General features: G+C 36.1%; 1 protein-coding gene and 1 long non-coding RNA gene across 2 annotated transcripts; one reads left to right on the top strand and one right to left on the bottom strand.

Moving 5' to 3' along the window:
• Positions 1 to 534: 534 nt before the first annotated feature.
• On the top strand, positions 535 to 13386 carry Prestin (prestin). The gene is made up of 10 exons (XM_043433815.1): positions 535 to 736; positions 5316 to 5423; positions 5552 to 5824; positions 6127 to 6323; positions 6427 to 6594; positions 7750 to 7854; positions 7938 to 8071; positions 8209 to 8371; positions 8519 to 8968; positions 10904 to 13386. The coding sequence occupies exons 1-10, from the start codon at positions 724 to 726 to the stop codon at positions 11336 to 11338; spliced, it is 2046 nt and encodes a 681-aa protein (XP_043289750.1). The 5' UTR covers positions 535 to 723; the 3' UTR covers positions 11339 to 13386.
• Positions 5086 to 14653, bottom strand: LOC122419357 (uncharacterized). Its single transcript, XR_006262878.1, has 3 exons — positions 14528 to 14653; positions 6277 to 6383; positions 5086 to 5215 (listed from the first exon to the last, which is right to left on the bottom strand). It is a non-coding gene; the product is annotated as an uncharacterized lncRNA (long non-coding RNA).
• Positions 14654 to 14671: the final 18 nt, after the last annotated feature.

The following is a 14671-nucleotide window of genomic DNA, read 5'->3' as shown; positions in this document are numbered from 1 at the left end:
AACGAAAGCCTTATTTCGATACATTTCAATGTATGGAGATTATTATAATGTAAACTATAAGAATGAGTTAGTCAATACGTTCATATTTCTTATCGACTAGCGGTTATTGTTTATGCTATACTTATATATTAGTCACCCAAGTCCGTCACGTTCCTCTCATTTATTAATATTTCAATGATCAAATTATCAAATCCGTATGAAATGCTAGAGTACGAAATTCGCGGTTCTTAGCGCAGAAATCAGCGCACTCTGGTGACGAATTACGCATTCGTCACACTGTTTCCCACTTTTTTTTCTGTTGTCCGACGTCCGACCATCATCGACAACCCGATCGATATCATTTGGCAATTGTTGTCCCTAGACTGCGGCGGCGGCCGCGTAACTACACCGCGGTGTGCGATGCACCAATCGTGTTTTGCTAGTATTTTTCATCGGCCAATCGTGTGATTGCGCGAAATTTCCTTTTTAAAGACACGTGTTGGGCAAACGACCGAGAGGGGTTAGGAATGGGGAGGGGAAGTGATCAGCTGACGAGTCTCAGGGTCGTGGGGGTTTGGGATCTGTTCATTGAAACGAGCTATGAGAGTATGAGAGTTTCTTTAGAGCTCCCCGTGGTACTGGGAGCACATTTTTATCTCGAAACGATATTAGTCCATCAAGTTGCATATTGTCGGGATAAGTTCTCGACATTTGTCGCTAGACGAAGACAGGAGAAGCAACGAGATGAATTCGCCTGGTAAGTTTCGTGGCCTTTCTATCATTGTCTCCTTTTCACTCTCTTCCTTTCCTCATTGTATAAATAAACACCTATAATCGAATTAACAGAGTACGAAGTACTAAATTATATCCAAAAAAAAATCTTGCACATTGAAGTTTTTCAACATTTGTTTTCCTTATTTCTCGTACACAAAAAGTTGACTTTAACGTCCTTATTAAGTTTCGACAAAATCCATTATTCATGCGCGCAAACCGTTGCTAAAAAACAATAAACTCATCTGAGACGAGATTTTTTTTATTTTTCGTTCACTCTACGTCGTTCGAAGACCCAAATATGCATTCCTTTTGTATACTTAATTGACGGGCGCACTGGCTGTATGCGCGTGGAATATTCCTTTTGTTTTACAAGACGTACGCACCACAAGCAAGCTATTAATCAAAACTCTTAATTGATGGATTGCCAAGTCACAAACAAGCTTCTCCGAATCCTTTTTTTGTCGGCAAAACACGTAGTTTCTTTGAACGATTCAAGCTCATGACGTTTATCAGTTTTTTCAGTTTTTTTTCTTCAAACAATCATCGTGCGTTTGCGCTCTAGTTGAGAGTAAAAAAACAACAATTGCCTACGTTTTTTCGCGGTATTATTCAGTTTCTCTTTGTTCGTTATTGTTTTGGCTAAATTATTGCAACCAGAGTGTTTCGCATGATGCGTGGCGGATTTTCTTGGCGCGGACAATCGTTCTCCGAGGGATTCGGGATTTCGTAATAAAACGCAAATCGAATGTCTTTCGTTTGCGAATGCTTTGACTAGCTACGAGTATCTAACGATTAAAATCTTTCCTTCAGTTTCGGTCTCGTATTTTTTCTTCACGGTTTCAAAAGTATTGAAATTCCCATAAAAAAAAAAAAAACAATAATTCAATTGAAAAAATGTGATTTTTCCGGAGCTTCCTAATATCTTTAATTCCTCATATTTTCCTGGGACAACGGTCAAAAACCACCACTTTTTTCTCCACAATGGAGTCCGTTCTGAATTTTTTCATGTCCGATATTCGTCAAAACTACGTTTTCCGCTTGGTCGATTAAAAAATGCACTCGTTATTTTATTAACGTGAAAAAACTATTTAAAATGATAGTTTGCAAAAATATCAACTGATAGATGCAAATTTCCGTGATGACGCATTTTCACAGCTATTTTTCAAAAAATCATCTGTATTTTTCAACCGATTTTATTCCACCAAGTCTCATTTTGTTCCTCAACCGATCCTCTACGAATTCACCACGTAGATATTCCTTTAACTCATTCCTTCAGCAATTATGAATGAAAAAGTTTTTTCACCTAATGAACAATTAGCTGCAACAGTGGAACGATCAAGTTAAAAAAAACAACTACATGGTGGATTCATAGAGGACCGGTTGACGAACAAAACGAGACTCGTTGCAATAAAATCGATGGAAAAACGCAGATAATTCTTTGAAAAATACCAGTGAAAATTTGCATTAATCAGTTGATGCTTTTGCAAAACTAGCGTTTTTAATAATTTTACATCTTAATAAGATACGCTGTGATACAAATCCACTAACAATACATTTAATCGGTACGTTAAACTTGGTCTAAAAGCATTTTGAAAATTTAGCACTCGTTTGACTAGCATGCAGTACAGGAGTTACCTTAAGGTAACTTGTCACTTGTTCAGTTGGTAAATATCCTGCTATTTGTCAAAAAATATGAGTCACACGCTATTCTCAATTTATCAGAGAACAAGGGTGACTTTTATTTTTCTCAAAAAATCAAGCATGTCCGAGTAAACCGTACAACCATTTTGCAGCTCTCTCACGCACTCACGCAAGTGATAGATCAGCTTAAGAAAAAACACTGGTGAAAAATTAATACGCTTCAGCCTGCGTTTGTACAAAATTTGTTTTTCCTGCTACACTCGTCCCACTTGCTCGGTCTCTTTATTGGAGAAGCCTGATTTACGTATGTGGACAGCGCAGCGATAATTATCAGCTGCGATAAGGAATTTATTATTATCAATAATTAATTAACAGAAGCAGAGCATATTAATTTTGAATGAACGAGCCAAACGTCAGTGTTTCATCGAAAAATAAGTCGCACAGTTTTGTGAAAATCCTTTCCGACCGAAATTCAAGGTGATCGCGATAAGCACGCGGCGTCTATTTAAAACTATGTCAATGAGAAAAACATTCGAGGTATTACTTTCCCCTCTATTTTTTCCTCCACACAAAAACATTAGCCCTGGCAAATTTGTCATTTTCACACTCGATCTCCTTTCGCTCGTAACCTTTCAACAGTTTTTTTCTCCCTTCAAGGTCAAGTATCTCTCATTACTCTCGCGCCGCGCACTTTCACGGTCTCTGTTTTTCCGTAGTTCTTCTCTTTTCTCTCTATTATTCGTGAACGTTGCTCTTTACATTGGCTCTGTAACGCTCTGTATCGGAAGACATTGCAAGTCATTGGAATCGTTGGGATCGTTGTTGCAAAATTCGAATAAACGTTCCAACGTCTTCCAACACAACATTGACAGTTTCGTCGCAGTATTTTTTGACTGGCTCAACTTCGTTTTCGCAACTATTGTATTTATCTTGTATACGAGCGTTATTGAAAATAAAAAAGACATTCGTCCATGCAATTTCGTGTAGAATTTTGTGCTCCGGCATAAATAGACTTTTTATGGAATTCACGAGTTTGATAAATTGACTGATTGTGTACCGTATAAGCAGCGTCGCCGAGAGAAAACCAGGCTGATAAGGCGAGGGCGATATATTTATTACTCAAATAGTCTTCGTTTGAGAAGGTTTTTAACTTCGTAAACGCCTCTCTGAGGCGATCTAAAATGTAGGCTAGAGCAAGAGTATTTTTTCTCTCCTCGTCCTCGATGATGAATCAATGAAAAAAGCAAAATAATTTGCTTTTTTGAATGAAAATGATGTGATTGCTTTTAAAGAGATTACATCTAATAAAGTGAAGTGTCAAAAAAATCAGTTAAATTTTCAGACAGTTTAGGAGCGTAGCTGCTGAGAAAAATCCACAACAATTAGGGCCAAGTAACATGTAATCTTATGGGAGTCAAGACACATTTCATAGTGATCTGGGGTCAGGTTGACCCCAAAACTTTTTTCTCACATGAATAGCACATCTGCAGATGAGCATCTCACGAGTAAAACCCTCAATATTAAGAAATCGTTATCCCCTCTCATATTCCAAAATAAACACACTTTTTGGAACGGTTGCAAAGTGGACTATTTTTCCCTTTCCCTTATGGACCCTTGTCTGTAAAATTCTGTAGGGATTTTTTTCAAAACTCAAAATTTAATTTTTTTCGAGAGATTTAACCGAAAAAGTGCTTTTTACGGGCACTATCAACTTTGAGCACGTTTTTGAACGATGAAAAAAGATTTTTTTGGAAATCCGACTTTACAGCCTTAAAGTTGGATCAATTCATTGCAAAAAGTGACTAAACCTTTTATTCCGAAAAGCGCATAGTTACCGAGATATTCGATGTCAACAATGACCTGGGCTCAAAGTGACCCCATGTGCACGAAATGTCTCGCTGTGAATGTGTGCACACTAAGGGTTAAAAATGATGCTAAAAATATGAAATTTTTTGGGCAACATGAGCAAGGCTTGCTGAATAATGTCAATTTTTTTCAGATTTATTAGGAGATTTTCTGAGATCATATTAATAATAATTTTCGTCTATTTTTTCCCAACTCTTCTTTAAAGTGTATGCAACATTGCCAAACTGTAAACTGGCCTAACTTTTTAAAGGTACAGATCATAACTTTTGGGTAAAAAAAATGACTGTGCGGCCTCAACTTCCTTAAGCTCACACTTTTAGCCGAGAGACATTACAGAAAATTGGCGACGAAGAGCGATCAACTATTCGTAGAGAAATGATTCAAAATTGTGTAAAAATTGCATTTAAGGTAAATCATGCCCGAAGGATCGTATTTTATGGGTGTCTAAATTGGATCGATTTTTACTTCCTGATAAAAGGTGTAATCACAATTTGAATTAACGTCAGAGTTATTAATTCGAAATTGTAAATAAATTTTTTCAACCTACCTCTTGGCGAATGAAGTTAAAAGCGATTCCTTAATCGGGGATCCATCACTGACCGAGCCCCAAATTTCATTCGTCCCTGGCTAAAATACCATTGTTTTTATGTAAAAAATCGCATTAGAGAGCGCAAAGTGGAAACACAACGGGAAATGAATAAAGAAAAAAGTATTGATAAAAAGACAGAAGGCTATGACAGGAATGGGCCAAGCCAAGAAGAAACAAAATGCCGAAATAAGCAAATGTGAGCGAGTGCTCATTACCATTAATCTTTAACGTAATATAGCTTTATTACTAGTAAGACAATCGGCTCAAATATTTTGTCAAACCTTCATTATATACTTCATTGTTGTTGCGTACTTTTTCTCTTCTGCATGAACTACCTTAAGTGGCATTTGGAAGAGAGCTCTTTCCCTGAGAATGTAAAAAAAACCGCCGTTAATAATACGATTATAAATATCTGCAATGATACGGTGGCATTGAAATAATACTGTTGATATCTTAATGTGTTCAGACAATCGAGAAAAACAACAGAGCGTTCTACGGTTACACGTGGAACGGCCCATCTATGACCAGGAATCCCTTAATCGCGAGTACCATTTTCAGGGACCACAAATATCAAGTGAGTATTATTAATGATGACATGACATGATACATTTTGTAATTAGACACTCTCGAGCGAGACGAGCTCTTTAATTAATAATAAAACAGCTTTAAATCTGAGCAGCGATTGACAAAGCGATTTTTTAGTCCTTAGAAATATTTCGCATCGCCTGAAAGGACAAAACGTTCGTTCGTGTGCAAGCTCGATGTTCCCAGTGGTCAGATGGATGAGAAAGTACAAATGGAAGGAAAGTATAGTTCCTGATATGATATCCGGATTGACCGTCGCCATAATGCATATTCCACAAGGAATGGCATACGCCCTGCTCGGAAATTTACCACCGGTCGTCGGAATCTACATGGCATTTTTTCCTGTTCTCGCATATTTCTTTTTTGGAACGTCCAAGCACGTTTCAATGGGTATATGAATTGAAATATTTGGTTTTATTATCGAGCTGAATATCGTCGATGACGGAACGCCCTCGAATTTCGTATCAATCATTCAACTCATTTGTTTGAAATTTATTGTTGTTATTTAAGATGTTTTGATATTTTTGCTTACACGATCATCGTTGGCGGTTTGTTTATCTCATAGATAAATGTACAGTAAAAACATGCGAGTTTTCCTCAACATATTTTGTTTGCTTTCTTTACATCGTCATTTAATTATATCTCGTTCGATGAAAATCAATTAACTTTTAATGGCTTTCGTTTAATGACAGGTACGTTTGCTATCGTTTGTCTGATGACTGGGAAATCGGTGGTAGCCTATGGAACGCCGCTTAATAATTCGCTTTCGGTCAACAACACCCATTTTCATTTGATAAATTCTAATAATGAAATATTCGAGGATATGGCTATTCAATACTCACCGATGCAAGTCGCGACAGCGGTCACTTTCATGGTTGGAATTCTTCAGGTGTTTACGAGTTCTATCACTTCAGCTGGTATCCCCCTCCAACAAGTATTCGAATGTATTCTAAAGGAATGTGAGAATTACGTAATTTATGTGTGCGTTTCAGATGATCATGTACGTTTTTCGACTGGGAATAATCAGCACGCTGCTTAGCGAAACTCTCGTCAACGGGTTTACGACCGGTGCAGCCATTCATGTTCTCATGTCACAAATCAAAGATCTCCTTGGTCTAAAATTACCAAAGCACAATGGAGATCACTTTAAATTCATTCACGTGAGTTTCAGCGATTATTCATTTCTCCGAAAAGGAATGTTGGACAAATTTCTGGCAAAGCGATCGCAAGCATACACGATTATGCTCAAAACCATACGATTATTATTGAAGAATTTATTTTTTTTCTCCATGAGCGTAGAATATTGATTTATGCAGGGTCGCCCATTTTAACTTTGTCATTTTAATATCTCGAAAGCTAAGCGCTTCCGATGAGAATTTTTCGGAAAAAATTGACAGAGTTTGGTGGGGGACGTCACGGTCACTCGAAGATCAACTTTGTTATATTCATAGGAACTACGTGTTTTTTTTTATCGCAGATTCGTATTTTGTGTCAGAAAATAAGTAACTTTTGTGCGACAAAGTTTTTGCAAATTCAAATCGAAAATTGATATTCCAAGTTTTGGAGAATGGCATCACTGGAGAACCCTCACTGGAATAGTCTCATCACTTGGATATAGGGATCGTCGACAGTCAAATTATCGGGCCACATTTTTTCGATCGCCCCATCAACGGTGAAATGTACTTATAATTTATTCAACACCATCTTCCAGTCTATTTCGAGAACGTTCCGTTTAACATCCGACAGCAGCTGTGGTTTCAGCAAGATGGCGCTCCTGCCCACTACTATTACGGAAGAGTGCGAAACTTCATAGATTTCCAGTACCCAAATCGTTGGATCGGAGGAGGAGGACCCCAAGATCACCTGATCTCAGACCACTGGACTATTTCCTGCGGGGTTACCTCAAAAACACTGTCTACAAAAAAAAATCACCGACCACAAGAGTGAATATAATAATGGAGCAGATTGGAAGAGCGTGCACGGCAATCAATGTCAACACCATCCGATCGGTGATTATTAATTTCCGAAATAGGCTCAACCTGTGCGTCGAGTGCAATGGAGGCCTTTTTTGAACACGAAATGCGCTAGATCAAGCAGCAACAGGCGTTAAAAAAACAAGCGCCTCTTGTCAGACCTTGAGGCAGCTACTGAAAGTCAAAACTCTTAACGTCGTTAAAGGTCCCCCACCAGACCCGGCCAACTATGTCCGAAAAATTTTCACCGGAAGTGTTTAGCTTTCGAGATATTAAAATGACAAAGTTGAAATGAGCCACTCTGTGCATATAAAAACAAACGAAAAATGAATAATTTTACAGACGGCGATTGATATTTTTGAGGAGATTCCCAATACGAATATAGCTGCGGTTATAATCTCGGCGATTTCCATCATTATCATGTACATCAATAACGAATGGGCCAAGGTAAGCGTGCGAAAAAATCGGTCAGGGATCCGTCAGTGTTTGCTAATTATTTCAAAGAATAATATGGTATTTAATTCATACAGCCTTGGCTCAAGAAAATGTGTAGCATGCCCTTCCCCATTGAGATGATAGCCGTTGTAACCGGAACTCTCGTATCAAAATACGGTCAGTTGCCCGAGATTTACAACATCAGAACAGTCGGTCATATTCCAACGGGGTGAGTAACACTAATTTTGTAAAGAAAAAAAAAAAAAAAATCAAGATAGTGTCAGACGAAAGGAGAAGCAATCGCGAAAGCTTGTTTCACGATCGTTTTACAACGGATGATTTAAGGCGAGATTGATAATTCGACAGACTGCCAAAGCCCGAGTTACCCACTTTGCAGCTGTTGCCGTTAATCGCCCTCGACAGCGTCTCAATAACGATGGTATCGTACACAATCACTCTCTCAATGGCACTCATATTTGCCCAGAAGTTGAATTATGAAATTGACTCGAACCAAGAATTGTTCGCTATGGTACGTACTTTTTACCTCACGACTACCCTTTTCTAGTCTCGATTCTCGTTATTTATTTATTTATTTTTTGTTTTTCATTCAATTTGAAAGTTTTAGATTCATATCGACACAAATAATTGATATGTTTTTGATTTTTCGTTAAAACAGGGAGTGGGCAATTTGTTTGGTTCTTTCTTCTCGTGTATGCCCGTTTCAGCATCACTGAGTAGATCCTTGATTCAACAGACCGTTGGTGGAAAGACCCAAATAGCAAGTGTCGTATCTTGCGGTTTATTGTTGATAATATTGCTGTGGATTGGGCCCTTCTTCGAGCCGCTTCCGAGATGCGTCCTGGCCTCGATAATCGTGGTCGCGTTGAAAGGAATGCTCATGCAAGCGAAACAGCTGCCAAGATTTTGGAAACTGAGCAAGCTGGATGGGATGGTTTGGATCGTAACATTATTAACGGTCGTTATCGTTGGAATCGATATCGGACTTTTGGTTGGTTTGCTGACATCACTCGCCAGTATTTTACTCTTAACGATGGAGCCTTACATGTGTCTTCTCGGTCACGTTCCCAATACCGACTTATATCTCGATGTCAATCGATACGAAGGGGTACGAACATATCAATTTTCGAATCAACGCAATTTATTGTATTTCTGCGAAACATTCTCATTTCAGTCAAAAGTATTTGAATATGTAACAAAATTGTACGACCGACAATTGTTTAACGATCGAATCATTTATCTCCTATATTTGTTTTTTTTTTTTTTTTTTTTTGAGCTGACACACACGTGTAAGGAAACAGTTTCGGTCAGTTATTTCAGAGTTTCGAGATAGTAACAGTATTCGGCCAAATTTCAATCAAGTTGCTTTCCGAACTTTTATAATGAACAGTATGTTGTTTTTAAACAGCACTTTAGTTTTTTTATGTCTCACAATCCAAGATTTCTTTTCTACGCCTGTGAAATTTCAATTTAGAAATCTATCAAAATTAAATATACTTCTAAATTAGATGTTGAAGATTAAAAACATTACTTATATAAGTTGAATCTAATGGCACGTTAAAAAAAGGGGTTAACCGCCATCTGAATTAGAAATATTGAGTCGAAAACGACAAATGGTTACAGAATCTTGAAATTTTGCAGGCCCATACGTCACTTGTGTCATATATAGCGCAACCTATATCATATTGTCAATGGAAGTGACAGCTGTTAGGGTTATATATGGTGATCTCTGATCTAATCTGACAACTGACTACGTTCAACGTTATCAAACGTTGCTTTTTCGAAATGTACTGTCGAGTCATGTGAAAGAATCGGAATGAAATATGTTCTGCAACGAACTCAATTTAAACATTATCCACGATTATAAGGAGTTTCGGTACAGTCGATACAATGTTGTCATGCTAAGCCATAACATAAAAAAATTCAAAAAGTTCAGAATTTTATAAAATTTGGTGAACATATTCTTTAGTATCAAATTCGACAATACGTATTTTTTTTTAGATTTTTCTTCTACACCGTTATCGAGTAATTGAACTCAAAAGATCACGTGTATGAGCATATCGTTTTAATATATATAAGTATACATTTCGAGCATAAGAACTTTGCTTTAAGATGATGGATCAGTCGGTAATCACACCTCGAATTTTTGAAATTGAAACTCTTTGACATAGTTCGTCCGATTAAAATAATAAAAATGTCATCGTACGCAGCACGATCGCAAAAATCCGATGACATTTTTATTTTTTCGATCAGACGAACGATGTGGAAAAAATTCCTTTTCAAAATTTGCAGCTAACTCTCTCGCACTCGCGGTTGTGATTACCGACTGATCCATCATCTTAAGGAGTTTCGGTACAGAAGTCAAAATATTAAGAAATTGATGAAATTTGGTGATAATGTTCTTCAACATCAAGTGCGAAAACTCAAATTTTTTCAAAATTTTCTTCTACTTAGTTATCGAGTAATTACGCATTAAAGCAGATTTCTCATGCCCGGAATGTATACCTATATATATGGAAACGCTATGCTTATACACGTAAACTTTAGTGATCAATTACTCGATAACTGTGTAGAAGAAAAATCTTAAAAAATTTGTGTCGTCAAATTTGGCACTAAAGAATATGTTCACCAAATTTTATAAAATTCTGAACTTTTTTAATTTTTTTAGCATGGATTAGCATGGCAACATTGTATCGTCTGTACCGAAACTCCTTAATGCTTTATTACTCGATAACTATGTAGAAGAAAATTTCGAAAAAAATTGAGCTTTTGCACGTTATGTCGAAGAACATTATCACCAAATTTTATCAATTTCTTAACATTTGTTAACAGATATCGAAACTCCTTAAAAAATTAAGATAACGCTTTTTGTTTTATTAATATTGTGCTGTACGTGAATGAGCGCGCTAATTCTTTTAAAAAAATATGGTAAGACTGTCGACTGGCCAGTACGCCGCATATGCGCATCCTTAAACAAATTTCTCGCGATTAATCCTTAATCTGAAGGTGATGGAATGAATTTTTGTTTTGTTTTTCGTCATAGACAATGGAGCTCCGGAAAATAAAAATACTCCACTATTGCGGTGGTTTGAATTTCGCCAACAGCAATCACTTCAAGTCGAAAGTTTTGAAGCTCGTTGGTGTTGAGCCTCACAAGATCGTGAAGCAGAGGCTGAAAATGGCAAAGCGCAATCACTATGACGAAGTACGAATCGAAGAAGAAGTTCTCGGTTTGCGATGCATCATAATGGACATGAGCGCGTTGAGTTACGTCGATCCAAGTGGAATCGCCGTATTGCACTCAATCGCGGACGAATACGCTCGTATCAATGTGTCCGTTTATCTCGCCGGATGTTCGTGGCCGGTTTTTGAAAGAATTATCAAATGCGACAAGTACGCCAAGGGCGAACATAGTTTTCGAATATTCGCTACGATACACGACGCTGTTACTTATTCCATTAACAAATTCACCTCGTGATCGGACGAAGAATATGTCAGTAGCGATGTGGATCATTTCCGATTATATCCCCGGCCAAGTGCTTCCGTGCGTCGGCCTTTAGTACACTTTATTTTGCCAAAGTACGAGAACGTAACAATTTCATTAAGTACAGCATACAGCATTAGTACTTCTTTAGCATATGTTTGATCTAGTTATCGATCATAACCGACCAACGTAGATTATTCGAGATTCCAGGTCTGTTTGAACTTCTATGAGTAATTTCCATGAAATTCTATCTCTATTTCCATGAATTTCTATGAAAAACTATGATATTTATTTACATGAAAAATCTTTGTCGATATTTATATCAATTTTAAAAGTATGCGAGGACAAATTTTTAGTAGATGAACTCAGTTCAGTACGTGAATTTTCAAAAATTTTTAATTGAATGAAAATACTCCGGGTGCAGAAGTCCGGCTGGATAAGGGGATGTGTCGAAAACACGTTGGTCATGCAAGGATTTATTCTCTGTTGAAAGTATCATAACGCGAGGTCGATCGATTCGATAAGTGTATTTTTTTATCCAATTTTTTCCCCGAATGTACACATTGACCACCGAGTTTCTGTGATATCTCCAGTAGGTATTTGATCTTGTGTTGTATGACGGACAATAAGAAAATGAAGGTATTAAGGAATATTTTATACTCTTTAAACTGAATAAAGGAGTACGCGGTCGGAAATTGTAAAGGGGCAATTGGTAAAAATATTTTTATCAAATAAATTGTGGCAAATGTTATTTTTCATTGGGTTTAGATTTTTATAAGCTTAGGGGAGAAATATATGTAAACTATTTAGACGTTTGATCGTCGTAATCTCAACAGTATGCATACCAATAATTCCATAAATGTAGCACTGGTTCTGATTTTGACCGGAGTCGATCAAAGTTATATTCTCACACGTCTTATTTAACTCTGTAGAGCCAAAGTGTAAAAAAATGTCGAATCAGGTATTTACTTTTTATGTTTCAATACAAACTTACATGGTTGAGATTGAATGAGAAATGAAGCTGGTCAAATCTGAATCGAGATTTTAGAAGAGGATCTAGGATATAAAAATTAATATTAGTGCGGTACTTATGAAAAAAAGCAGGTCGGATGGTGAAATTTGATTTATGTTTAAGCTGCTTTAACATCGGGAGCAAGTCCTTCGCTGCGGACAAAGGTGCGAGGGAATATTATTTATGAGGATAATGAAAATGTAACTCATTTCACATCATGATGAGGCGATGACAGACGTCATTGTAACTATATATTCCATGTTATTAGTGCAATATGTCATCATGAATATATGAGTATGCTTGAATGAACATATTATTTTTACAAACTGGTTGTATCGACTCTACTTGCATCTTAAGTGAGTTAACGAGGGCATTTCCTATACCGCATTTTTATTCGTGAACATATGTTCCATATTTTCGATCTCGTCGCGCGATACAACGAAAAAATGGGCTGCAAATATAATTTTTTTCTCCCTTGGACCAATTGAACCAATCTCTGCACATATAACACTCTGCTGACACTGTCATCAAAAATTCAAACTAAAACAGCGAAGGCTCAATATAATGATAAACGAGATACAAAAAAAATTATTTTCCAAGTTATATCGCATAATACAAATGATTATTTTATATTTTATATAGAATATAAACGGTAACACCGGTACCCTAAAAAAGGTGGTCTGTATCTTAACGACCTAGAGTGGTTTATCGCTCTATGTATTTTGAGACATCCAATCCGGATAGACTCCAAAATTTTGAGTAAATAGCAAAAAATGAGTGAAAATGGCGGAAAATCGTCGAGTTAATTGCAAAAAACTGGTAAAAATGGGTGAAAATCGCGAAAAATCGTTGAACGAACAAAATCTCAACAAAATTTTTCTCATATTTGCCGCCATTTTTACCAATTTTTGCGGCTTTTTGCTGTTAGAGGTAGATGGGTCTGGTCCAAGGTACAAACCATTTCTATTTTGTATGCAGGCATAAGATGAGATGAATGCGTGAGGATGAATTACAAAAATAATAATGCCAATATTTGTACTTCATTTCATGAAAACATTTTTTTAATAATCGGATAATTTTTTTTCCATCGTGTGGAATAAGATTGTGGATTGTTCGGAATAGCTGCAAATTTCTTTCTTTCAATTCTTTGTTTTTTAAATTTTTCTGAATGACTGAATTTTGAGAATCGTTCATTCGATGCAACAGAAATTCAGTTTAAAAGATATAAAATCTTTTCAGAAAGATAAGCGCAAACTTCACAACTCTTAATAATTTTCAAAAGTTTTTTTTAAAACCCGAAGAAAAAAAGAAAACATCCAACTGATTTCATGCAGAGATCAATAAATAAATTGTAAAAAATTTGTTCATCTAATTAGATACCTATTTTGAAAAACATAACAATTAACTGAAGATAAATTTTTGAAAGATTTCATAAATGCGTAAATTAAAAACAATTTGTTTTTCATGATGTTTTTTGTGTTCAGTGTGTGTTGAATATATATTGATATACATCATAAACGAAACACAAGATTATTATAAAATTGAGAGGTTTAAAAAAAAACTGTAATGTACACAGGATATTGTTATAGAAAAGGAGACTTTCCATTAAGGATATATTGCACAGGCGATACAATGTTGCCATGCTAAACCATGCTAAAAACATTAAAAAATTCAAAATGATCAGAATTTTATAAAATTTGGTGAACATATTCTTTAGTGCCAAATTTGACAATACAAATTTTTTAAGATTTTTCTTCTGTACAGTTATCGAGTAATTGATCACTAAAGTTCACGTGTATAAGCATAGCGTTTCCATATATATAGGTATACATTCCGGGCATAAGAAATCTGCTTTAATGCGTAATTACTTGATAACTAAACAGAAGAAAATTTTGAAAAAATTTGTGTTTTCGCACTTGATGTTGAAGAACATTATCACCAAATTTGATCAATTTCTAATTATTTCGACTTTTGTATCATTCACCCTTAAAGTTTCACTTACTATTCTTAATTATACCAATTATTACATATTATGCATTTTTCATAAATCGCAATTTGGTTTTAAACTTGCTACAAATCATCTGTTCCATTCAATGAAATGCGCGTACTGCTTTATCGACGATTATTTCCATATGTTATATATATAATAATAATTAGCAATTTTTTTTCACCTTTATTCTCACCAAAAGTCTACTCCAATGTTCTGCTATTTCCGCAAACATACAGCCAATGAGGATAAGTAACATTGAAACTTCCTTATTACGCGAGTGAACCAATGAGCAGCGCGGAAGGCCATGTTTTATTTTGACACGGCA

This window comes from Venturia canescens, chromosome 1 (assembly GCF_019457755.1).
Source record: "Venturia canescens isolate UGA chromosome 1, ASM1945775v1, whole genome shotgun sequence".
Taxonomy (NCBI): Eukaryota; Metazoa; Arthropoda; class Insecta; order Hymenoptera; family Ichneumonidae; genus Venturia; species Venturia canescens.
This window is presented reverse-complemented; position numbering and strand designations above follow the sequence as displayed.

Bases quoted from the DNA above. Each gene is read 5' to 3' on its own strand.
- Prestin (XM_043433815.1), top strand. The intron at 5,424-5,551 runs GTGAGTATTATT...GCGATTTTTTAG, and splicing joins TCAGGGACCACAAATATCAA to TCCTTAGAAATATTTCGCAT. The intron at 6,324-6,426 runs GTGTTTACGAGT...TGTGCGTTTCAG, and splicing joins TCATGGTTGGAATTCTTCAG to ATGATCATGTACGTTTTTCG.